Source organism: Podarcis filfolensis (genome assembly GCF_964270895.1).
Source record: "Podarcis filfolensis genome assembly, chromosome: 9".
NCBI lineage: Eukaryota > Metazoa > Chordata > Lepidosauria > Squamata > Lacertidae > Podarcis > Podarcis filfolensis.
This window is the reverse complement of record NC_139610.1, coordinates 39,810,239-39,836,222: the sequence shown is the minus strand read 5'-3', so window position 1 is coordinate 39,836,222 and position 25,984 is coordinate 39,810,239. Positions and strand designations below refer to the sequence as shown.

Below are 25,984 nucleotides of genomic sequence, written 5' to 3'. Positions count from 1 at the left end.
ACCATCCCTTCACACCAACATAAGGGGGATTGCCGCCCCAGGGCTCAGGGATTCCCAGTTTGCAACTCAGTAGCCCATCTTCCAGGGGATTGAAGGGGACTGTAACTGGTTAAGCTCACTGAGCTCTATAGTCAGGCTTGCTTTCTGAACCAAGCAGCAATGATTCCATTTGGCCATGTTCTCTGACCAGGAGCAAAGTCTGGCAACATCCTCCCTTTTCTAAAAATCAGATAATACAGCTAGCATTGCCTGCATACCCCTGTCTGGAGTAAAGACTCACAAGACTGGCATTTGGTGTGAAGATCACAACTTTATTAAAGATATTGCAGCAAGGCAGAATGAATAACTGTAGACAGGGAATTGGCACAGACCATGAAGGGCATGCAGTGGCCCTTGTCTCTGGTCTTGGGCAATAACCTCTAGCTCGAACCACATCATCTGTTTTAAACCTAGGCAAGGGGGGGCCACTAGGTGGCACATCGGAAGATGGCTGACAATAACATCTCTCCGACCCACACGAGGTAATTTGGAGGCTATGATGGGGGTAATTAGCCTCCTTAACCCCCCCAGGATGGTGGGGGGGATGGCCCTTGCCTGCTGTGCCCTATACCACCCCCGAATTTGTGGGGGTGGGGGCACTAGGCACAAAGCCCTCCTGTGGGATTTCGGCACTCCTGAACGCCGTCCCTGATTCGCGCTGCTAGTTGCAAGCATCTTCAAAAGAAACAATTTGGATGAGATAAATTGCACATGCTTCAAGGAAAAAGGGGAGTAAAGACTGCTGACAGAAGAGATCTCTGATAACAAGACAAGAATAAAATATGAGAAGATACGTCAAGATACGGTATGACTTGAGGGGGGAGGGGGAAAAAAAACCTGCCTTTCATTATGTGATTTAACAAGAATCCCCTCCCCAAATGAGTCAGGAACTAAGGACTTAAGCTGTGGATTTAAGGCTGTGTGGAGATAAACTTTCGAACCAAAGCAATGTTTCAAGACGAAGCTGGAAAGCTAAGAGTTTTGGAATGACGCAGTTAAAAATGCTGTCGCCATTTTGGGAGGCATTGTTGGAGCTCTTGGGTCTGGGAGGAGAAAGAGAGAAATAGAGTTGTTTACATACGTCTCGGTGGGACTCAAGAGCGAAAAATGCCAAATTTATGATGGAAAGAGTGATGTTATCTACGAAGGAGATATATGGAAACCATCTGGACTTAGTGGAGGAACGGGAAATCCACACAGGATTATTATTTTGCTTATCAGCTTAAGGAGACTAACAGAAGAGATCGTAAAGGAAAAATAGAAATTATATGAACAAGATATGATGTGGAAACACCAAGATAAGACTGAATAGAATTATGAATTTTGTTTGGACTGATTGGGACTGATTTGGACATTAACGCAGTAATAAGAAGATGATCTGAATCCCCCTTTGGATCTTGAAGTATGGGTTCCCCCAACAAAATTTAAAAATTTGACTTTGTAATTTGGAATCTATGTGATATGATTTAATTTGATGTGATTGGCCAGTTAATAAAAATTATTTTAAAAAAATAATAAACCTAGGCAAGGTTCTCATTCCTAACTCAACTCACCATGAAGATAAGCTGAGGGAGGTGCCCTGATTCCCTGTCTTATGTCTACTGCCAAGGAGGCTCCTGCAGGGACATCTCATATTAAAATTAATTCCCAGCCCACCCTAAATGATAAGTTGTGACAGTAAGCTTAAGTCAATTAGAGCCACACACCCCAAACCAGAACAGTGCAGAGCAGAGGAAAAGGGGCACACCAAGATCAACTAAAGGTAATCAAAAATATTCCCACTCAGCCCTGGAAGGCAACTGCTCACAGGGTAGGTGGGCAGGTCACTATAAGGGGAGCAGTCACCCTCCCACCTGGGTCACAGAAATGGCATGATCTCCCTGCCTCTATGCCAGGGATGGGTGGGGCAAACTGGGCCAATGGCGGCAGCGCAGCCATTTCACTGCCAACAATTTCACAGCAAATAAAACCATGGTACAGCAACAACATCTAGAGGGCACCATGTCAGACTCATAGAATTGTAGAGTTGGAAGGGGCAACAAGGATCATCTAGTCCAACCCCTTGCAACACAGGACTCTCTTTGGCCCGACGTGAGGTTCAAACCCACAACCCTGAGATAAAGAGTCTCATGCTCTACCGACTGAGCTATTCCTGGGTGTATCACAGGAGCTCTCAAATCAGACTGATTCCAAAGATTCCAAATATCTGTTATGTATTTAGAGATTTGAGATATTTGTATTTTATTTTTTTATTCAACTAGTTCCTTTTAAAAGCCTTCAAGGTCACAGACTAACAATCGTAGATTGAAGTGGTCGTGGCACATAAGGGATAAGGTTGAAGTGAAATTGTCCTCAACCACTTTGGCCCACATTACTTGAAGGTTTGCCTTACCTAATACGTGCCCACTCAGCCACTTCAATCTGAGAAACTGCTTTTTTTTTACCTCCACAATTTCCATTGTAGCTCTTTGGAACATTAGTATTAGGCAAGTGCTTTTGCTGTATTGTTATGGGTGCCTGCTAAGAGGTTTTTTGTTTAGGCAGCCCTATCCACACATGTAATTTTAGCATGCAATGTGATAAAACATGTGATTTTATTATGTTTATATATTTTTTTTCCAAAATGAGTAAGTCAATCACATCCATTAATTTCATGGGTCTACAACCCATAGACACAATGACAAGGAAGTACTATTAGAAACAATTGTGCAAATATGCCTGGCAGATTGAAAGATGCCAATGACAGAATGGGGCAAGTTTGTCTAGGAAAAGAACCCCACCACCAGGATGTAGAAAAGGCCTCTCTATGGTAGCCACCACTTAAGTGCCATATGGAGAAGAGTCTCAGATGAAGGTCTTAATTCATGGACGTGTTAATAATAATGAAGTTCATCCCAGACTTTCCAGGCTTTAAAATTTAAAACCAGTAGGATCGAAACAATTCACACATATACACCAGTGGGAATAAAGCCTTTCACCTCTCTCTCTCTCTCTCTCTCTCTCTCTCTCTCTCTCGTATATTATGCTCATTTTTGCTGAAGTATGCCATTCATGTCTCCTTATTTTGCCATTGTCCCAAAGACAGTGTGGCTTAATTCAGCACAAGGAGCTTATGACCTTTCATTTATATAAATATCTCTGCTCTGACAGAAAAATGCAAGTCGTACTTGTCCTAGATGCACATGCAGTTTTAAGAAAGCAAATGGATTCTAGATGCTTCTTTTTTTCTCCGCATGACTCATCCCCAGATGTCTTATCTGCTACAATAAGCAGAAAACGAAAGCAAGTAACAATTGCTAGCATGAAGCCAAGAAGTACCTAATCAACCCAATGCATACCAAAACAAATCAGCAGGAAAAGCAATTTTAATCATACTTAAATTAATACATTCGAAGTGCAATCCTGTACATGCTGACTGAGATGCAAGTTCTACCAAGTTCAGTGAGGCTACTCTGAGTAAGTAAACACAGAATTAGAGCCTTGGGATTATGTTGGTTGTATTTCCTTAAAAGCAAAAGTCTGTTGAATCAAGCCTTGTCAGTCAGAGGAATTTGGCCACCCTCCAGGTGCCCGGCTTGAATCCTTGTGACCTCCTGTCTGCGACTCCCGGCAGGATCAAGGGAGGTCTCCAATCGGCGATTCTTCCCAACGTGAAAGAAGAACACACCATTCCTCCCCCTCCTCTCCCAGGGAGGGGAAAGAGACAGACAGAAATATATCTACATGTCTTTATTTCTGTCGTTCCAGCAGTACAGAGAAAACATGTCTGTACCCTCTGATACCCAGCTGCAGAGAGAGAATAACTCCACCCATGTACTTCCAGTACAGGGTCATGTGACACTCTGAGCTAACATCCGGTGCTCAGAGCACATAACAGACTGTCCCTGGTTCCCACGGTACAGTCTCATAACATCAACATCCTGTTTGGCTTTCCAGCCATCTGGAGCACTCAGCAGCATTGCTCCTTTTTCGTAACAAAGTCATCACAAAATGAAATTCCATACGTATTTGAATATAGTAAAGTATATAAGGTCAAAAATCCACAGGTGGATTTTAATTTATTAAAAAAATCTATAGGATAATAGAGAGATTACCACAATTTCCAGAATTCAAATAGCACCACATTTTCCTGTTCATACTTTAACCTATTTTTTCCTCAGCAGTGGAAACAGATAAAATCACCTTATAAATCACATATTTACTTTTTGATAGTAATAATGCATTTGGTCCTATGCAATATTTTTTTGAGGAAAGACTTTTCATTTGCAAACAATGCAATAGACAACATAATACACAATGAACAACATATGACAATTTTAGCAAATGTTGTATCCAAATAAGCCAATGGTGTGGTCTCAACATAGAGGACAGAAAAAAACCTTCTGCGAGGAACAAGCTGTTAAATTATACAGCTCTGGCCCTAAAGCATAGTTTGGGCATAGGCAAACTCGGCCCTCCCGATGTTTTGGGAACACAATTCCCATCATCCCTGACCTTGGTCCTGTTAGCTAGGGATCATAGGAGTTGTAGTCCCAAAACACCTGGAGGGCAGAGTTTGCCTATGCCTGGCATAGTTGGTTTTTAGAACCCCCATGAGGCAGTTGATGACTGAATGTGCCTGCTTCCTAAGTCCTCTCCTCTCCAGAGTTTACCCCAAGCAATCTGAGACGGCACCTGTGTGAATTAATTTCTCAGCTGCTCTCCTCATGCCTCTCCTGTTTCTGGGAGACACCCATGCTTCTTCACTAGCCAGACTCATCTCTGTCTCTCTGCCACAGACTCTCCCAGCTCACTAAGCCCCGTTGCCTCTTCCGACACTTCTTCCCAGTCTTCTCCCTCTTCTCCCTCATTGTCTCCCCACCACCAATCCTTGAGCTCTGAGCCTTCTTCCCTTGGGGTTTCCTCTTCTCTTAGGAGAGCAACAAAGGACTCCTGTCATGCGAATGCTGGGAACACTCTTCACAGTAGACTCGGGTGTTAATGTGTGTCAATAATAAGCTTCCACTCTGCCTTAATTTTCTGATGGAAACACAAACCCTGGGTGAGCACCTGGAACCCCATGGAATCTTGTCACCAGCTGGCAGAGATTGGGGATGGCGTATAACAGCATATACCTGAAGGAGCGTCTCCACCCCCATCGTTCTGCGTGGACACTGAGGTCCAGCGCTGAGGGCCTTCTGGCGGTTCCCTCACTGCGAGAAGCCAAGTTACAGTGAACCAGGCAGAGGGCCTTCTTGGTAGTGGCACCCGCCCTGTGGATGCCCTCCCACCAGATGTCAAAGAGAACAACAACTACCAAACTTTTAGAAGACATCTGAAGGCAGCCCTCTTTAGGGAAGCTTTTAATGTTTAACAGACCACTGTATTTTAATACTCAGTTGGAAGCTGCCCAGAGTGGCTGGGGAAACCCAGCCAGATGGGTGGGGTATAAATAATAAATTCTATTCTATTCTATTCTATTCTATTCAAGCAAAAGTTATGTCTTTGGGGAAATAGCTTCAACTTTTCCAGTGTGCAGCTTAAAAGTAATATGACACGTGCCACACTGGTTTGGCCAAAGACCACAGAAGAGCAACGATAAAAATAAATACATGCACAAATGGGTGGTGGCAGCCCCTCAAACTACCTTCCAGTCTCTGAAAGCTACCATCTGCCCAGGTATATTACTGAACAGTTCACCCCAGGGCAGGCCTAGAGTTGAACGGCTAATGCTGTGCGTGGGAAGAGCATCTGGGTTTGATGGATTTGCTGCTGCCGTCCAACCACCTCACTTTGATAAGGCTAGCGATGCTGAGGACTGCAAAGGTTCTCTTGATAGTTTGTCAGGGCTTCGTAGCAGGCTTCCCTTCCTCACGTAGCTAACTGCACCTCAATTATTCAAAACCACTGGTGGAGATTAAGTGGCAAAACAAAAGGTATGATGACACTTTGTTACAGCTTTGAAATTGGACACAGGTAATCTAGTTCCTAATCCAGTCTTTTTGCAAGTTCTTATAACATGCCCCATCCACAGCAACCTCTAGTTTAAAAGAGGAAGGTATTAACCCTGTAGGGTAGCTCACAAGCCCAAGCATTTTAATGTTATGAACCCACATGATTAAATGAGTAATGTTCCAGTGTCCTTAGATTCTACAGTTGAAATATGTGCCCTATTGTTTGTTTGGTTTTACATAAACATGTCTCTTTCAGGACAGAAAATCAGGATGTTTATTTATTGCATTCATATCCCACCTTTTTCCTCCAAGACGTTCAAGGCAGCATGCACAGTTCTCCCTCTCCTCAATTAATCTCGACAAAAACCATGTGAGGTAGGTTAGGCTGAGAGGCAGTGATTGGCCCAAAATCACCCAGTAAGCCTCATGGCTGAGTGGGAATTTGAACCCTGGTTTCCCAGGTCTTAGGTCCAACACTCTAACCACTACTTCACATTGGCATTGTTTATATTGTTGTTGTTTCTGAGTCAGCAAATGTTGAAGAGGGTTTCCCTAGACTTTGTGGCAAGTCACTCAGTAACTGACTTCAGGAGGGGAGGACAATGTCACCTTCTTGTTTGCAAAGTAAACTATTACATAATATACAGACTTGTGTGGGTGAAAACAACTATTCATTGCAAATAAAACTATTCATAACTAGTCATTGAAAAACTATTCATAACCTCTCCCCTACCCTCCAAAAACCCCAGCAGAGCAGGAAAAATAAGTTTATGCAGCTTTAGCTTTAAGCATTGTTAAAGTAGCTTATGTAAATACATTACATAACATATTGCATTGTGTGTGGGCTGCCTTTGAAAGCTATTCAGAAACTTCAAACTTCAGAATAGTGCAACCAGATTACTTACGGATACACAGCTCGCTAGTAGTAAAAGATTTTTACTAACTTCTGCTTTATTCTAAATACAACTCAAATGCTGGTTTGAACCTATAATGTTCCATTCAGTTTAGTACTAGGGTATCTGCAGAATCACATACTCATATGACAGTTCATTAAGATATGCACCCATTGTAGTACTCCAGATGCTGCTACCTGCAGAAGAGGGATAGCTGGCAAGTGGAGGCAGGGCCTTTCCAGTGATGGCTCCCTCATCATGGAATGTTCTCCCAGAGACACTCAGCTGGTGCTGAACCTGTTATTTTCAGTTCTGGTTGCAGATGGTAACTTCATGATTGGATCACTGCAATGCACACCATATGGGGCTCCCCCTTGAGTTTGATATAGAAGCTGCAGCTGGTGCAGGATGCAGTGACTAGACTGCTATCTGAAGCAACGTACAGTGGCGTAGCGTGGGGGGTGCAGGGGGGGGCCGGCCGCACCGGGCGCAACATCTGGGGGTTAGGGTTAGGGGGCGCAAATCCACGGGTTAGGGGTGCAAATTACTTGCCTTGCCCCGGGTTCTGACAACCCACGCTACGCCACTGGCAACGTACAGCCAGCATATAACACTATTGGGCCAGACAGGTTTAAGATTTTGGTAGTTGTGTCCATGTCCACTCAGGGTGCAGTTACTTGAAAGATCACTTTACCCCCTGTTTGGCTACTGCGCTCATCAGGAGATGCTCTTCTGATTGTGCCTAAGATATCTGAGGTCTGCTTCATGACTGCTCAGATCAGAGCCTTTAGCATCACAGCACCGGTCTTTCTTATGAAATTCCCTTCCTGAACAAATTAGATAGGCAGTGATCATATAGTGCCTGCTTAAAACTTTATTATTTTGACAAGCCTTCCCAGAGGGGTGACCTCAACCATGCTTGTTATCAGTGCTCAGATTTTACATAGGTTTTAATATTATTATCACTGTATATTGTTGTCTCAAAGAATTTTTGGACAACACTACAATTTTAAAAAAAAAATTATAGATTAATAAATTTGGTACATAAATATCTTAATTCGCCTAAGCTATTAAAAGGGTGTGTTTTTTCTTGCTGTGCTTTTAGCCTTATTGCTAGTTTCATTGTTAGTTTCATTGTTGCATCCTTGCTGTTTGTAACACTGTTGATCTCTGCTGTTTTAATCATGTCCTCCTTTCTTTTTAAGAAGAAGAGTTTGGATTTGATATCCCGCCTTTCACTCCCTTTAAGGAGTCTCAAAGCGGCTAACATTCTCCTTTCCCTTCCTCCCCCACAACAAACACTCTGGGCATGGGCAGTGGACAAGTAACAACTTTAGGTCTACTGAAGGGCTTGTGTGTGCCTAATAAAATGTTGTAATTTTTACCTATTACACACACACACACACAGAGAGAGAGAGAGAGAGAGAGAGAGATGCCATATCACATACAGTCTTAAAAACCCATAAGTACTGGTGGGATTGGCAGATGTTAGAGTGGGAAAGATATAAAGCCCCCTTGCACTTACACATGGCTAGCCCAAGACATTTTGGCACCTGAGATGAACCACACAATGCTTTCCCCCTTCCTGCCAGGTAAGAAAAGATGAATGAAGATCTACATCATGAACAAGGTGAACAAGGGAAATAAAGGTCTACATCAGGATCTGCAGTTGCATAGGAAGGGGGGTGGGGGTGGTTTGCCCCGAGTGTCATCACTGAGGGGGGGTGACAAAATAGCAAAAAGTAGGAGTTTTTAAAATAAAATAAACATTTGGGGGCTCACAAAACTTTTTAATTCAGTCAACAAATGCAACGAAATGCGGCTAGCACTGGGCACCACACCGCAGGGGCTGGCACTTACCACAGGGCCTGCAGTGTGCCTGAGCCATGCGTCTCTCTTGGGATTGATGTGGTGGCTTGGGCACCTACAGGCTCTGCGCTGCCTGAAATGGCAGTGTGGGGCTTGCATCTGCCCCTGCCTCTCCCTCAGCTGCCCTACAGACGGCAGAGAAGATTTGCGCAGTGCACCCTGCCCTGGCTTGCCCCGCCCCAATAGGCAGCTCGCTCCATTCCCAGGTGCAGGGCATGTGTGCTACCCCGGGAACTTGAGCAGCTAGCTATGCCATTGAGGATCTGCTGTCCCTGTGGATCCTGCCACCCGAGGCGGTTGCTTCACCTTGCCTCCTGAGTGGGCCAGCCCTGCACTTACACAACATTCTATATATCCTGTATACATTGGCCTTAGACTGTTCTCACACTCATTTAGTTTGCATCTAGTGCTCTCCCCTCCCAACCTAGCAGTTGGAAAGCACGTCAAAGTGCAAGTAGATAAATAGGTACCTTCCCGGGGGAAGGTAAACGGCGTTTCCGTGCACTGCTCTGGTTCGCCAGAAGCGGCTTAGTCATGCTAGCCACATGACCCAGAAGCTGTACGCCGGCTCCCTCGGCCAATAAAGTGAGATGAGCACCGCAACCCCCGAGTCGGTCACAACTGGACCTAATGGTCAGGGGTCCCTTTACCTAGTGCTCTCCCACTGATAGTTTGGGAAGCAGTGTACACATGGCATTAGCCACAATCTGTATCTACCTAGTCCTCTCTTATGGTGCATTTCCCAGTCAAACCAGCTTCAGTCCGAAATGAGAATAAAAACGACTTGGCTGTGTTTTAAGTTAAGTTAAGCCTTAGTTTTACATGGTCCCATTGTAAGAGCAGCGAAAATACATGACTCATTTGAAACCACCAGGTGGCAGTGCTTGCATCATATAGCACAGCCTCACATAAAACATCTTAAACCCTTGTATTTCTGTGTGGGGGGTTATGTGTGTATATCTTTGTCTGTCCGTCTCACAGCAGCCTATGACACGTACTTCCAGAAACACATATTTTTACTGCCCCCAAAGCTGACTCAGGCTAGGATATTTCCCATTATCACTGAAGAAGCAGATTCAGAGATCACAGAAGAGGAGGGGAAGCATTGAAATGTCAGAGGGCTAAATAGGGAAAGCAGTAAATTCCTCAGCCCACTTACATTGCAGTCCATAATTGCTCCCCCATAAGCTTCAGTTATCATTATCTGGGTTGATGATCATTAAAAATCCATTTTCCTACTGCTTTACTGATCCCCAAGCTTGTTTGTTTGTTTGTTTGTGGTATCTATAGGCTCCTAAATGATTAGCATAGATAAGCAGTGTGCATAAAAATAAACCACAGGGAAAATAAAACAATAGAAATAATCATGGATGATAATAGAACCCTCCATTATGTGTACAGAAGCTGACTGGGCTGGCAGCTGAATCTTAGTTCAAAGTTGGCAATGGGGTAGCAGAGGGGACAGCAGAGTAGCTATGGGGTGCAGGCCAGGCCATGTGGCACATACAGCTCCAAGAGGGAAGCAGCCAGGGGGCTGCCACTGCTGTCCCTTCAGCACCTGCTGCCTAAGGTGACTGCCTCATCCTGCCTAATGATAGGGACGGCCCTAGTGGAGAGAGGCTAAGGAAACCCAATAAGCACTATACCCCCACCCCGGGTGTATATCCTGAAAGCTGGAGCCATGCTTCCACCAGCTTTTAGTCTCTCAATATCACAATAAAGTCACATCCAAGAGATACATTTAAACCACTCTCAAACTACTTTAACCATCGTGGCTTCCTGAGAAGAATCCTATTGTCCGCTACAGATGCTATGAGTTGCTAAGGGCCCCCTTCACTAACCAACAATTCCTAGCACCCGTAACCAACTACAGTTCCCAATATTATTTGGTGTGGGTGGGGGGAGAGTCATGAGTGCTAAAATGGTGCAAGAGTTCTTTAAATATATTGTGTGACCTAACATTAAGAAGGCAACTGCTGGAGAGATGCAACTACAAGCCTGTTCTGATTTAAGGCTGCAATCCTACACTCACTTGTGACCTAGCTCCACTGAACTGAACAGGGGTTACTTTAAAGTAAGCATGCCTAGGGTTGGTTTGCATGCCATATTCAAATGTACCTTTGTTCAGTAAATAAATCTCATTTGCCATCAGCCTTTGTCTCTTTCTACAGTTACAAGCTCGCCACGACCCATAAGCCTGGAATATCTACAAAATAAAATTCAGTTCTGTATTTTCCCATTCAAAGTATGTTACACCGGCTGGAATCCTACACACACATGGTTGGGAGTAAAGCTCCACTGAACTCCGTAAGAGTGGCTTTGGCATGAACATGCATATAGACTAGTACTATTAATATACAATTATGGTTAGTCCCAATAGACTAGGCCCTTTGTTAGGCAGATTGCTGGTTAATAGCCCAGAATGATCAGCTGTTGGGAGCTAATGGTTGGAAGAGGGTTTAAAACATGTCCCTCCCTCCCTCTCTCTCTCTCTCTCTTTGAAAACCATCAGTGCTTGGAGAAAATTCTCCCCCACTTCCTCCACCTGCCCAGATAAGGGAAGGAAACAGATGTATGTGTCTGGGTGCAAAACAATGGATTGCTGCTTTGCAAGAATTAAGATTGCCGGAAGAAATATCAACAACCTCAGATAAGCAGATGACACAAGATTGATGGCAGAAAGTGAGGAGGAATTAAAGAACCTTTTAATGAGGGTGAACGAGGAGAGCGCAAAATATGGTTTGAAGCTCAACATCAAAAAAACAAAGATCATGGCCACTGGTCCCATCACCTCCTGGCAAATAGAAGGGGAAGAAATGGAGGCAGTGAGAGATTTTACTTTCTTGTGCTCCATGATCACTGCAGATGGTGACAGCGGCCACGAAATTAAAAGACGCCTGCTTCTTGGGAGAAAAGCAATGACAAACCTAGACAGCATCTTAAAAAGCAGAGACATCACCTAGCCAACAAAGGTCCGTATAGTAAAAGCTATGGTTTTCCCAGCAGTGATGTATGGAAGTGAGAGCTGGACTCTAAAGATCGCCGAAGAATTGATGCTTTTGAATTATGGTGCTGGAGGAGACTCTTGAGAGTCCCATGGACTGCAAGAAGATCAAACCTATCCATTCTTAAGGAAATCAGCCCAGAGTGCTCACTGGAAGGAGAGATCCTGAAGCTGAGGCTCCAATACTTTGGCCACCTCATGAGAAGAGAAGACTCCCTGGAAAAGACCCTGATGTTGGGAAAGATTGAGGGCACAAGGAGAAGGGGACGACAGAGGACGAAATGGTTGGATAGTGTTCTCAAAGCTACCAGCATGAGTTTGACCAAACTGCGGGAGGCAGTGGAAGACAGGAGTGTCTGGCGTGCTCTGGTCCATGGGGTCACGAAGAGTCGGACATGACTAAACAACAAACAAAGGCAGGGGGAGAGAAAGCAGTCAGTTGGCTAAGGGCACCTTGAAGGTAGAGGGCAGTTTTCAGACAGCTAAACTGAGGGATCTTTTGCCTATGTAATTGTGCCTCCTGCTTGCTTCCATAAATGTTCTGCTCATATATTTGCATATAAAGCAAATATTACAGAGCTGGCATAAATCTCCAGTGTTTTCGAATCCAAAGAAAGCACATGGGTAGCACTACCCCAGAAACCCCATAGAGAAGGGATGTATAAGCAACAACAGCATTATCCAGCTAGATCATGAAAATGAAGGTGCTCTTCTGCTTCTTAATTTTGCTTTGCGCAGAAAGGCTTCTAACTCTAGAGCCAGTCACTGACTGCCTCAAAATGTACTGTGCACTTTCCTATTTTTTTCTCTTTCATTTTCTCAGCACAGGAGTTAGGACAAAACCCTAGCATAATTAAAGTTTTATTTAGGGCCCTGTTGCCGTAGTACATAGGGGGCAGCCCTATAAGCTAAATATCTTCTGTGACTTTTACTTCACCAGAAAAACGTGCTGCTTTAGAAGTCAGAAATGGGAAAAAGCAACATTTCAAATATATGTATTTTAAGTATTCCCCCCCTTCCAATCTTATATTATTTCTCACACAGGGAAGTGAAGGTAACCTAAGGAGAATATTGAAGTTCTGCATTAATGTTTGACACACAGAGACAGAGGGAGAGACCAGGAAGAAACAAAGTGAAGTGGTTATGGGTTGCTGGTATCTAGAAGAAGAAAAAATAGCCAAGAAGCATAATATGGCACCTCACCATCCATAAATAAATCTAATAAGAACCTACAGTATGTACGGAGGAAGCTGTGTTTTCCCCATAAGACTAGCACAGGGGAGGAGGAGGGAACAGTAGTAAAGCTTTCACAAGCACCATGTAAGTGCAGTAATTGCCACCAGAGAGGCCATTTCCAGGCAATTACTGCATCCCTGAGATGACCAGAGGGTCTGGGTGTGCTGCTTAGGGGGCCTTAAACCAGTCATGAAATTAACTAACTGCCAGGAAACACCTGATCCAGTGCTGATTTTTACCAATAAAACTCCAATGCTTTTAAGGAAAAATCATTACTATTTTATTATTATTTATCTACATTGAGAGCCGCCCGCAAGACAAATTGCCATTGAAGGATCAGAGAAGTGGCATTTGTGATGAATTAGCCAAGATCAGTCTAGAGAGAGGGGACAGGATATTTTATTTTAAGCAGTGCTTTTTTCTGGAAAAAAAATGTTTAGGGGTACTCTCATTTTCCTACTCATGTTGAAATATTGCCCTTCAGTAAGGCCAAACTTAGACTCACAAAATGTTTTGGGGTATGCATCCCCCTGTGTCCCCCCCCCAGAAAAACACACGCTGATTTTGAGTAATTTTGACGTTTTAAATATATAAACATTGATCACAATCCAAAGAAGGGAGCTTTGCAGTGCTATCCAAACCCAAGATTCACTGGGGTGAGAGAGTTTGGATCTGGTGGAAGTTGGGCTTCCCTGGCTGAGGCAGGTTTCAGCTAGGGCTAAACTGGCATAAGCCCCTGACCTCAGCTGAGCTACACACACAAAAGTCCTTCATCGTTGTTCAGCTGGGGCTCAGCCAGTGGAACTGAAGCTGATGTAAGCAAAACAAAGTGGCAGGATACAGCAAAGAGAGACTTCCAGCCATTCCAAACTTTGTTCATATGGGTCATGTGATACAGGGGGCCCAATCCTCAAAATTGGGGCCCACACTTACCTAGCAGCTCAACCTGCAGTAGTCTCTCCCAGAGGCTCCTGAACAAAGTCTGGATTAGGAGTAATTTGCACTGGCATAAATTAGCCAGACATCGTCTAGTTCGGATGGCTCTGTGATTTACAAACCTGCCCCGCTCGCTTTGTTAGATTCAGCACAGCAGGCCCCATAGCTGAAGAGATCAATGTTGCTGTTTAAAGCAAAATATCTGCTCTAGTGACATTAAGCGAGCCACCAGCTGTGCATGTGCTTCTTCCAGCCAGGTAAGGAGGTGTGAGGCCCACCCATTGGTCTCTATGTCGTTCTTGGTCATTCAGATGGGGTACTCCATATGCATACAACATTAATGTCCCACATCAAATGTAACTGATCTGTAGAAAAAAAACTCTACGACCTGGGGGGAAAAGAGACAATGCAAGTACTTTTGTAACCTAAGAAATGTTTTAATAAAAATTATTTTAAAAAAACAAATAAACAAAACAACTGGCTCGACCAAGTCTACAGGTTCCCTCCACTGCAACCCCTCATCTCAGAGATGCTGCCTCACAGGCTTGGTTTAGACCCATGGGCATCATTGAAGCCAACGTTACAATTCCTAATGGCTATTGCAAAAAGGGGGGCAGTTACATGATTGCTAGGCCACTTAGTAGGATTGTAATATACACAAGTATCTGTGTAATGGATATGAAGGATATGAAGGGAGGCAGAGGAGCAATCATCCTTTGCCTCATAGAGACTGCTTAAGCATTATTTTCACATAATATAAGCTAATATAATCAAATACAGAATAATTGGTTGCTATCCATAAGATGGAAATATACAAAACAAAACAAAAGAACATTGATTCCATTATCTTAAACAATTTTGAATACAGTGGTACCTCGGGTTACATATGCTTCAGGTTACATACGCTTCAGGTTACAGACTCCGCTAACCCAGAAATATTACCTCGGGTTAAGAACTTTGTTTCAGGATGAGAACAGAAATCGTGCCCCAGCAGTGCAGCAGCAGCAGCAGGAGGAGGCCCCATTAGCTAAAGTGGTGCTTCAGGTTAAGAACAGTTTCAGGTTAAGAATGGACCTCCGGAACGAATTAAGTACTTAACCCGAGGTACCACTGTACTTGCTGCTGACCTATGGAAACATTATACAGAATTGCATCCAATGTTTTTTGGTTGGATTTGTGGCTTCTGGTTGATATTGATGATATTGAGGCAGCTTTTGCCCACTAGAATATCTCATCTGTCTGGTGCTTCCATATGGCAGTTTTTTTTTTTAAAAAAAAAGAGCAATTGACCAATACTGAATAACATTCATTCTCTAAATATGCTTGGTTTTCAGAAGGTGACAAAATATCCAGATTGTTTGCAAATATACTAAATGAATTTGATATAACTTTGGGACAGTCCTGAGGGCTTCTTCAGATTATCACGGTTATCTGCCAGTGTATAAAAGAGCAAGGCTGTGATTCTGCTTACATAATAAATAAAAAATACTGAGACTTTATAGTTTGCCAAGCCCATAGGAGTAGAGAGTGTCAGCTCAATTCATTTCACATGCCAAGAGCAATAAAAGCATTTCAACTTGAGAACACTCAAGCCTCATACAGGTTAGGGTGCTATATCTATATGTGTTATGCCTATAAATGTGTGTACCCACCTACTTTCTCTATACAGATAAGGTGGAAGTTGAGAGAAGTTGAACCTTTTGCATTAAGAAAAAAAATCTTGCTTTTGAAATGTGACACAAATATTCCTTAAATCTCCAATCCCCCAAAAAGGTAGAAATACTTTTTTGTTGTTGTTGCCACTATAAAATAATGCAATCCCCTCTCAGCAATAAATATTGTTTGCTTCTAATGCTTACATAAACAAACAAAAGAATTCTTAGATATGCTGACTTTTCCTGCTGCACAAAAAGCTGAAGTTACCGCAAAAATTTGCTGAATCACACAAGCCAAAAATACTAATCAAGCTATCAGTGTCTAACTTATCATATGATATTTAAAATATATAATGCAAAAGTGATGTCTTTCCCTACTAGGTTTGAATACTTTAGCTTAGAAAGCTTTATTTTCACTACTGTTTATTGAAGCTGAAACCTGATACATCCCACATACAAGCTAAATATAAGTTGAAAGCAGCCTAGTAATAAGGCTAATGCTAGCAAACATAAACACAGCCAGAAGTACAACTAATAATAAAGGCCATAAATGGAATTGAAATTGGAAACTTGGTACTGGAGAACCTATAAGGAGGTTTTGGACTATATTTATTTATTCTCTGTATAGCTGCAAACTGCTTGTGCAGTTTTAAGTTGGGCACAAGAAGTTGAACTGAGCAGCAGATCACACCCTATTTTTATAAAGTCAAAATGATGAACTCTTCTACTGCTCAGAGAGACAAGGGGTGGCAATGTGGCATCCTGGTGTGCCAGTATACCTGCCAGTACTTTCCATGGTTTCCATTTACTAAAGGTAAAGGTAAAGTGACCCCTGACCATTACGTCCAGTCACAGATGACTCTGGGGTTGCGGCGCTCATCTTGCTTTATTGGCCAAGGGACCGAGCAATGAGAGCTCACCCCATCACGGGGATTCGAACCACCAACCTTTTGATCGGCAAGCCCTAGGCTCTGTGGTTTAACCCACAGTGCCACCCGTGTACCTTCAATTTACTAAAGGTTTATGGAGGTTTCAGTAAATATTCTTTCAGAATTTGCAGTGCATGAGCAGCTGTTTGCTCTTCCTGCTCAGTTCCGGTTTTTACTGGTTTGACCTCTCCTTATTGAACATGCCTCCTTAAACATGCCCACATTTCATTGAATACCAGGATTGAATGCCCAGTTTCCCTTCCATTCTGTGCAGATGAGGTGCAAAGGGCTTCTGTTTGTGTGTTTCTACCACTGATGTAAGTGCCCTGTGCTTTTCTCCATTGGTACAGAGCTGATGGAGGTGGCTTGCCTGCACCATTTTGTGGTCCTCTCTCTTCTTTTCTGCTCTTTACATGTGGCATCCATTTTGTGTTATGCTATTAGGGGTTAACAACTATTTATCATTCAAGAGCTGCAAAGGGGGCACAGCTTACATACAATCAGCATCACCCCTAGCCTGTACATGAGAGAACTAGGAAGACATCAACTGGATCAGTAATACATGACCAACAAGCAAATTGTTAAATGCTGACTGGGCACTTTATTTACTAGCTAGAAAGGTGTTTTTTTAAAAAAAAATCTTACGCACCCTTTCATGCAAGAGCACTGAACATTTACAACATCTTTAGCAAAGTAGAAAGGATTATTTCCATGGCCTTGATTTTCCTAGACTGGTGGGGAATCTTTCTGGATGTGACCAAAAGCCCAGATTTCCATGTCCTTTTTCCTTTTATACCCTTGCTATTGCACCAAATATTTTTATGGATCTTATGCTCAATCTGGTGATACAGTTGGTTAAATAATATCTTCCCCCCCCCCAACCGAATGACAATATATTGTTTCAATAGAAGGTTTTCATCCCTACATTTAGTGATTTTTTTAAACCACAAGGCCTCCTGAAACTGGCTGACGTCTCCTTTTTAACCGCAGAATGTTCTCTCTTTGTACCTGTCCTGTTTTCTGATCCAGAAACCTGACAGTTACAGGGAAAATGCTTCTAAAAGACTCTTGCTTAAGTCAAGCATCCTGAACCAGAGTATATAATACAGAGGTTTAATACAGAGTCCAGAGAAACCACCATAATCATTAGATATGATCTCCTATGCCTACACAAGCGTATTGCTAATATATGTGTATGTATGTCAAAGCTCTATCCTGTAGCCACAAAATTAATACATCTACTCCCATTACAATGCTGTGCACCCATGGGAACCAGTTTTGCATTATGCCATGCCCCATGGCAGCTATTTGTATTAAGCCATGCCCCCTTTATTATTTTTATTTTTAAAAAAGATCCTGACATTTGCTTGTTATCATTAATGCCCTATTCACCTGAGCAAGATTGTACTGTTAACCAGTCATGTGTAACTCTCAAGAATCAGGGACTTACAGGGCAATCATATGCATGTCTACTCAAAAGTAAATTCAGAAGTAAGTGCATATACTGTAGGGTTGGAGAAATTAAATTCAGTTCCTCATCCTAATTTTCTATATGGCCTTTCTTAAATCAAAGGCAAAAAAAATGTGATTCATTATTACTTGAATGATATTCATCACACATATCCCTAAAGGAAAAGCAATGCATGTGCATTGTAAAATTAATAAGCAATGATTGATAACCTCTGTAATTTTAATTTGTATGTTGCTTGTCAATAAAGGATTGTGCTCAAAGCAGCTGAAAATATAGAATAAAACACAGGAATAACAAGTAATTTGTGTTGAGCTTGTTACTTGCTTGGTTAACGTTTACCTCTTTCATCTTCTATCCCAAATCTGCCTCCACACTCTAATATATACTTGTGATGGAAAGGTCTTAACATTTTATTTGTTTGTAGGACTCATAGAAGGATATTGCATTCAGTAGTTCCCAGCCCTCTCACTTAGGGGGTGCATTTTCTTGCAAGCCTGTCAACCACAGTGCAGATCTTTCCCCCAAAAAACCCATACAAATGCAAACACAGATAGAAATGCTAGGTCTCTGAACTGCCACAGCATAAACCCAGAAAAATGCAATCAACTTTGCCATTCTACATTCATCCTATTGTAAAATCAAATAACATTAAATACGTGTATTTTCTACAGAATTCAGCTTGCAAAAATGGTGCGTCCAGCTTTCATCATCTAGCCAATGAATTGGCACAGTTGTGACATCATAACATGGTGCACAGTTGCTCTGACTCAGCAAAGGATATTTTAGCTCAAACAGATAAAGTAAGGCAGGGGGCAGGGGGAAGAAGTTATGTAATACAAGATTATAAACAAAAGTAAGAACAACAGAAAGCAGCCAAAGATAGAAGAAGCTAGAGGGTAAATGGAACAGAGTGAAGGGGGAACGTGAAGGGTGGTTAAAGAAATGAAGTGCAGTCAATTGTGATAATGCACACAGCTGTGATTCCAAAATGAAGGACAAAATATGGGGGTTTGGTTGAGCTTAAAAAAAGAAAATGCTAGAATGTCAATGGGGAATATTTAAAATAAGACTGTTATATGGTGCTGATTCCTCCTCAGGGAAAAAAGATATGAAAGATCAGAATGGAAAGAGGGCAGTGGGAGAGATATTTGGGTTCAGGCTCGTCCAAATTCCACTTGTGTCTGTGCCTAGAAAGCATGAGTCCAAGCAGTTTTCCATTTGTCCTGGCAGTTTCTCCGGGAAAACCCACTCTTTATCACTAAATCAGAGGTATCTCCTCCTTAGCCACGATCAGCTCATGGTTAGTGAAGAAGGAGCTTAAACATGATCCTGGGTTCAGATGACATGCTAAGCCAGATCTTGGCTTATCTGCCAGTCTGTACTGACCTAAAAGGACCAAGGAGGAGCCAAACAGGTGCAAGCTCCTGTCCAGGAATGAGCAGGTCCTGGTAAGCCATGGTTTGGCTTACCATGTGGCATGCAAAACAGTCCATTGTTTTCAAGAGGGCAAATTGGAGCTTGGCCCTGCCAAGATTCTGAACCCTCCCAATGCTGAAAGCCATGATCCAGACTTTGTCCTGTCACCCACAATAATAGCAACACATTTCCAGTGCCCAATAGGCTTCTGTCCACCTTCTCTGCTTGGCCAGTCACAAAATTCACTAGCAATAAATGCCTCCTCTGTCTCCAATGAGAAGGGAGTTTTTTCATTTTATTTATTTTTTAACCAGGCATAGAAAGAGGGAGGGGGGATTCCTATCTCATTCTCCCTGCTTCTCTCTTTCTCCCCGAAGCCAGACCTGAAAAGAGAAGGCTTAAGTTTCCAAGCTGGTCGGAGGAGGGAAGAGGAGTCTAGTGGGGCAGTTCTTGCATAGCCCCAGAAACAGGGTCCAAGCTGTTTGCACTTTTGAGGGTGCACAGTTTCATTCATTGCCTCCCCCACTGTGTGTGTGTGTGTGAAGGATTTTTGTCTAGGCACCTTGACTGAGGCAGAAAGTGGGGAAAGTTTTATTGACTTTCTTGTAAACACATTGTAAACAACAACCCACAGGTGAGAGAAATGAGTGAGAGAAATTCATGCAAGAGCCCAGATTTCTTCTTTTGCTAAAATGGTTGTGAAAAAGGTGGGCCTTTGCTTACCTAAAGAACCTGGGTTTTTTTGGATGGGGGAGAATTTTGGAGGCAAATTGCAAGCTACCCTATGCCATTTTCTTCACTTTTTAAAAGCTTTTTTAAAAAATTGTGTTTTGACTGTTTAACTAATCCTTCTCAAGAGAAAACCCATTGCAATTGATGAACCTAAGTGAATCATATCCACTAAATTTAATAGGTTAATGTGAGTAGAATTAGCATTGCATACCACCCCTTATGCCAGAAAAGATGTGTGTTGATAATTGGTGGGAGGCAGATAGTTCTGGGGCTACTGTTGAAATGAGAGGGCAGGGTGTCTTGCCCAACGTTTCTGTTGTTCTCTTATATTCTTTGCACAATATCCTGTTTCCTCTGAATATCAGCAGCAGCAGCAGCAGCAGCATTGGACTAGTGGGGTTAGAAATGCAGCCCAAGTGTATGTGTGTTTGTGTGTTGCTCCTTTCGTCATTTACTTTGGAGGAGATGTTGTTACCAATATCATCTCAGTAGTAGGGTTTCAGATTGCTGCCTGTGTTTTTGGATGCTTATCGTTATCCTAGCATAATGTTATGAGTTTGTGGGTGCCAGGCACCCCTAATCCCTGGATCCAGCAAGTGTTAAAATCCAATCATCGCTAATTAAACCAGGCTCAGGTTGTATATATACGTATAAATAAACTATACTGTTAGCATCAGTTTGACCCAACTTGCTTTGTTGAAGTCTGTTAACACATGGAGAGGTTAACAGGAGAAGTGCTTCCTTAGATATTCTGGGCCCAGGCCATTTAGGACCTTAAAACCAAGCACCTTGAACTCTGCCAGAAATTAACTTGCCACCAGTGGGATGTCTTAGGAACTGGCTCAGGGGTCAGCAACCTTTTTCAGCCGTGGGCTGGTCCACTGTCCCTCAGACCATGTGGTGGGCTGGACTATATATATATATATTGGGGGGGGGGGGAATGAATGAATTCCTATGCCCCACAAATAACCCAGAGATGCATTTTAAATGAAAGCACACATTCTTTTTTTAAAAAAAACTTTTTTTATTTGAAATTAAAGCAAAACATATTACCGTATCCAGAAACATATCATCCTTATTTCCCCAATCTGTAAATTTTAAATGAGTTTCCATAATTTTTCCCAATCTTCCATCATAATGTTGTGACCTACATCTTGTGCCCATTTAATCATAACTGATTTTACCTCTTCATCTTTCGTCTCCCATTCTAATAGTATGCTGTATGCGGCCTTCAGTAATTTCACTTTCCCTCCAATCACTTCCATTTGAAACCTAGATCTTGTATAACTGAATCCTTTCTTGCTGTCTTCTTTATGTGTTTCCTATAGTTGTGGATAATGCAACCAACTCTTAAAGCACACGTTCTACTCATGTAAAAATACCAGGCAGGCCCCACAAATAACTCAGAGATGCATTTTAAATAAAAGGACACATTCTACTCATGTAAAAACATACTGATTCCCAGACCCTCCATGGGCCGGATTGAGAAGGCAATTGGGCCACATCTGGCCCCGGGGCCTTAGGTTGCCTACCCCTGAACTAGCTTAACAACTCTCCAGGTATTAAGTCTGGCTGGTAATGTGGCTGCTACATGGCAGATTCCCCGAAGCTTCCAAATGGTCTTTAAAAGTAGTGTTACACTGAGTACATTGCAGTGACTAATTCATACTGAGCTTGTAACCTGCATGGTTATCTGCGCCCTATCATGTACTGTATCCCAAATCTACCCCTGCACTCTAATATAAACTTGTGATGGAAGGGTCTGCAGATTATCAGAATTAATGATATTGACTAGATGAATCCTGTATTGCAGAAGAGAATGGTCCTTCCCATAGCCACCACTTAAGCATCCGGGACCAGTGCCAAGTCCAGAAACAACCCTGCTTTTTATACAATCATGACAGCAACAAAACAGATCAGTCTTCTATCATTACATAATGCATACCCTCTACTTATTTATGACTTTTGTTTGCCATACCATACTATAAAGTTCTCTGGGAGGCATATAATAAATAAGGTGTGTTGTAACCTCATGCCAGAAGCTTAATAAAGTGTTCAGCATCCATGCCACTTCCCCAGTCGATACTGTCAACCCCATCCCTGGGGGAAAAAACCTTGTCTTTTCTCCTGAGAGAAGCTGTTTGCAATCTGGAACACTACATGGGAGAATTAAGAAAGCTGTTGCTCCCAATGCAATTTTGCCTCCCCTCCTCTCTGTCACCTCTGTGTTAAAACTTTATTATTATTATTATTAAAAAGGCTATCTATCTCATCATGGATCTTCTACAACTAGACTTGTTTGTCCATCAGTTGTGTGGCAAAAACCCAGAGGGTCCATGATAATGTTTCAGATTCTAGAACTTCCCGCCCCATAATGCAGCGTCAGACCTGATGCGTGCAAGCTAGCTGGGCAAGTGCCACTGAGCATCAGCAGAGTGCTTTCCCCTTTAGCACTTGGGCTCTGGTAACAATCTCTCCCAGATCTGGGGTGTTTATAGTCACATTTGAAAACAATAAATCTGTATTCGTTTGCCATGAGTTAGGAATGTTAGTATTCCAATCTTGCCACCTTTGTGCTAGTCAAGGTCATCCAAAGTATTAGGCCGTTCTCATTCAATGTGCACCCCAGTCCCAGGTATCTTTACGGAGAAGCAAAGTGAGTTCAGTGGACTTACTCCACAGTCACTATGCGCAAGGGATGGAAGCTTGGAGTGTTTTTAGGGTTCAAGTCTGTCATCCCTGTAGTGGCAGAGGATTAAGACCTTGGTTCATGGAATCTAGTAATATATTATGTGAATCATAACACACCTGTTTTCTTTAGGCAAGCTGTTGTCTATTTCCAAATGGAAACAATAAAACAATAAAATGGAAACAATAAGGACCAGGGGTACCAACTTGAATAAAACATTGGTCTGGTCTAGGAAACCCCAGCCCATATAATGGATCACATGATGCAGCACACACACACACACACACACACACACACACACATGAATGACAATGCCCATCAATTTGGAGGGGGGCAGCCCCCTCAAATATTTTATTGGGGGCCAAAGGGATCTCTGCTCTTAGGAATTGGCTCCTGTGATAAGGAATGTGGCTAAAGTAGCAGGTAGTTTGTGGGCCTAAATATGGCAATCTCTAGTTGTGGCATCAAAATGGAATATTGATTGAGGGCCTATTAAACTTAGCACATATAAAAACCATTATGTAAAATCCCGAAGATGCATATGGATGTTGCATTTATAAGCATACTTAGCAGTAGATGGTAGAGCATGTGCTTTGCCTGCAGAAGTTCCGGGGGTTCAATCCCTGGCAGGGCTGGGAAAGATTCCCTGCCTGGAAACCAGGCTGCCCGTCACTGTGCAAAATACCAATCAAGATGGATCAATGGGGCTGACTCGATAGAAGCCAGCTTGCTGCGTTCCTTTCTGAGCTCCCTGATCGGGCTCACTCAGTGTATATAACGGGATTCACAATGCAGTTTGGGCAACCAGAGCCTGCCTTGAAGAGCGGCGATGGCCGAGAATCCGAGTCGCACTAGGACCCAGCTGCCACTTCCCCTTGCCTCTGTCACATCACATACTGCATTGCTATTAGTGCACATTGGCCGGGTTGCAGCCGCCGCCTGCTCCTCCTGTTGGATTCTCTGCGCTTGGCTTCCGAAGAGGTTGCCGGCACAGGAAAGGAAGGGGGCGAGGAGGGGAAACCTGTTTCCTTTTGCTTTCCTTTATTTATTTTTCTCCAGCGCGGCGGCACCGCCGCACCCCTCTTAAGAGCCTGACGCTACAGTGCGGCGCTGTTTTATCGCCCGGGAGATCAGCCCGGCTACGGCTGCCGGCGGGGTTGTGCATGCGCCTTCGCGGGCGCGCGGATGCATTTGGAGCAGCAGCAGCGGCAGGAGGGATTTGGATAGCTTAGGCGCCCTGCAGAAAGGCGTCCTCTTTGTGGGTGGGTTCTCCCCCCTCCCTTAGCGCATCGTATTTAGTTGGGGATTCTGGAGAGGGGGGCGGGGGCGCGCTGGCCCCGAGCGGAACAGACGCGCCGTCGTGCCCACCTCCCTCTCCTCAGTAGCTCCGAGCCGAGTGACTGAGGGGCGGGGGACGCGGCCAGCGGCGTCCTCTCTCTCTCTCTCTCTCCGCCTCCCAGCGCCGCTTTTCCCGAGGCGGGCGCGCGCCTAAGGCTGAATGGGAGCAGCCTGGAGGCTTGGCGGCCTCTCAGCGGCTCATGACGGGCGTCCCCGAGGCGGGAGGTGCTGAGCAGGGGCTCTGCGAGAGGGCGCGAGGGATGCGTGGTGGTGCCTGCGCGCGCGTGACTTAAGAGGGCGACCTGCTGCCTCTCCTCTCTCCCCCCCCCTCCCCTCATGGGCACGGAGTCCCCGGCACAGCTTGGCGCTACTACAGCTACAGCTGCTGCTGCTCCTGCTTGGATGAAGGCGGCTGCTTCTTCCTAACGCCCAGCCTCTGAGGGACCGCAGTCTCCCGCCCTCTTTTTTTTTGGCGGGATGCTGAGGTAAAGGATCCCCTCGCGCGCGGGCGGGCATCTCTTTGGGCAGGGCGCGTGTGGAGGCTTAAGGTGGGGAGTGGAGGGGGTGCCGCTTGCGAGGGGAGGGTTGATATTGTCTTGGGCTGCGGTGTGGGCGACACGGCTCTCCAATGGCCAGCCCGCGGAGGAACATTGAGTTGGAGCATTTCGAGGAGAGGGACAAAAGGCAGCAGCGCTCGAGCTCCCGCCGCGGCGGAGGGGGCAGCTCCACTTGCAGCAGCAGCTCGGGCCCCAAAGGGAACGGGCTCATCCCCAGCCCCGCGCACAGCGCCCACTGCAGCTTCTACCGCACGCGCACCTTGCAGGCCCTCAGCTCCGAGAAGAAGGCGAAGAAGGCGCGCTTCTACCGCAATGGAGACAAGTACTTCAAGGGCTTGGTCTACCCCATCTCCAGCGACCGCTTCCGCTCCTTCGACGCCCTCCTGGTCGAGCTCACCAGGTCTCTGTCGGACAATGTCAACCTTCCCCAGGGCGTCCGCACCATCTACACCATCGACGGCAGCCGGAAACTCTCCAACCTCGACGAGCTGGTGGACGGTAAGCAAGAGCACGAAACACCTGCGCCCAAGTGGGGCGGGGAAGACCTACTCGGTCGTCAGGGGGCGTTTTCACAAGTGTCTCCAACAGATCTCTTGCTGTTACCCACGATTTCTGGATGATGTCACCCTGTTCCAGCTGATGCTCATTTGCCTCTGTTAATGAGCGAGGCTGCTCTCTGGCTCAGAGGTTCCCATGCTTGCACACACCCACTCGATCTGGATAGGCACTCCTGCTCTTGAATGGCCTGGGATGTATGCAGCTATAAATGGTCATCAGGTGATCTGCAGCAGGCTCCTTAGCTGAGAAGGCATAAAAGAGCTGAAAAATAACCCCACCTTTCCCATACAACACTCCCTTGATCTAAAATTTGAGTGCCTGTGTGTTTAAAAGGTCACCAGAGCAATGCAGGTGTGTGTAGAGATGGAGAAAAACGAGCTTAGTATCACTTGTGAAAACAGCTGGGGTCTAAAAAAAACAAGTGTTGGAAATCTTGTGTATGGTGTATGTATATATGCATGGTATAGTCAACATTCAGTCTTCCAGGTTGAGTCGTTCTAGTTTTGCATGTTGCACAAATAGTAATGGTAGGCTTCAAATCAAATTAAATTTCAGAATTAACTGCTGATCCCTAAACTCATTCCCTTCCAGTACCATCATTTATTTTTTCTTATTTTTATTTGCACACAGTCCACATTGGACCTTTTTAAAGGACCGATACAAGTAGATACATACTGTTTTAGGAAAGCTTGTTGAGCAAGAGGCTACAAATATATATGAAATATATTT

General features: G+C 44.1%; 1 protein-coding gene across 4 annotated transcripts in view; it reads left to right on the top strand.

Annotated features, from left to right (window-relative positions):
* The first annotated feature begins 23,708 nt into the window (after positions 1-23,708).
* The window catches only part of DCLK2 (doublecortin like kinase 2), a 72,580-nt gene continuing 70,304 nt past the window's right edge, over positions 23,709-25,984 (top strand). For all 4 annotated transcript variants that reach the window (XR_014552145.1, XM_083631157.1, XM_083631156.1 and 1 more), the window contains exon 1: positions 23,709-25,195. Coding sequence is in view for 3 of the 4 variants with exons in the window: in XM_083631157.1 (XP_083487283.1) it covers positions 24,769-25,195 (427 nt within the window). In the remaining variant the exon portion in view is untranslated. The remainder of the gene's footprint in view (positions 25,196-25,984) is intronic.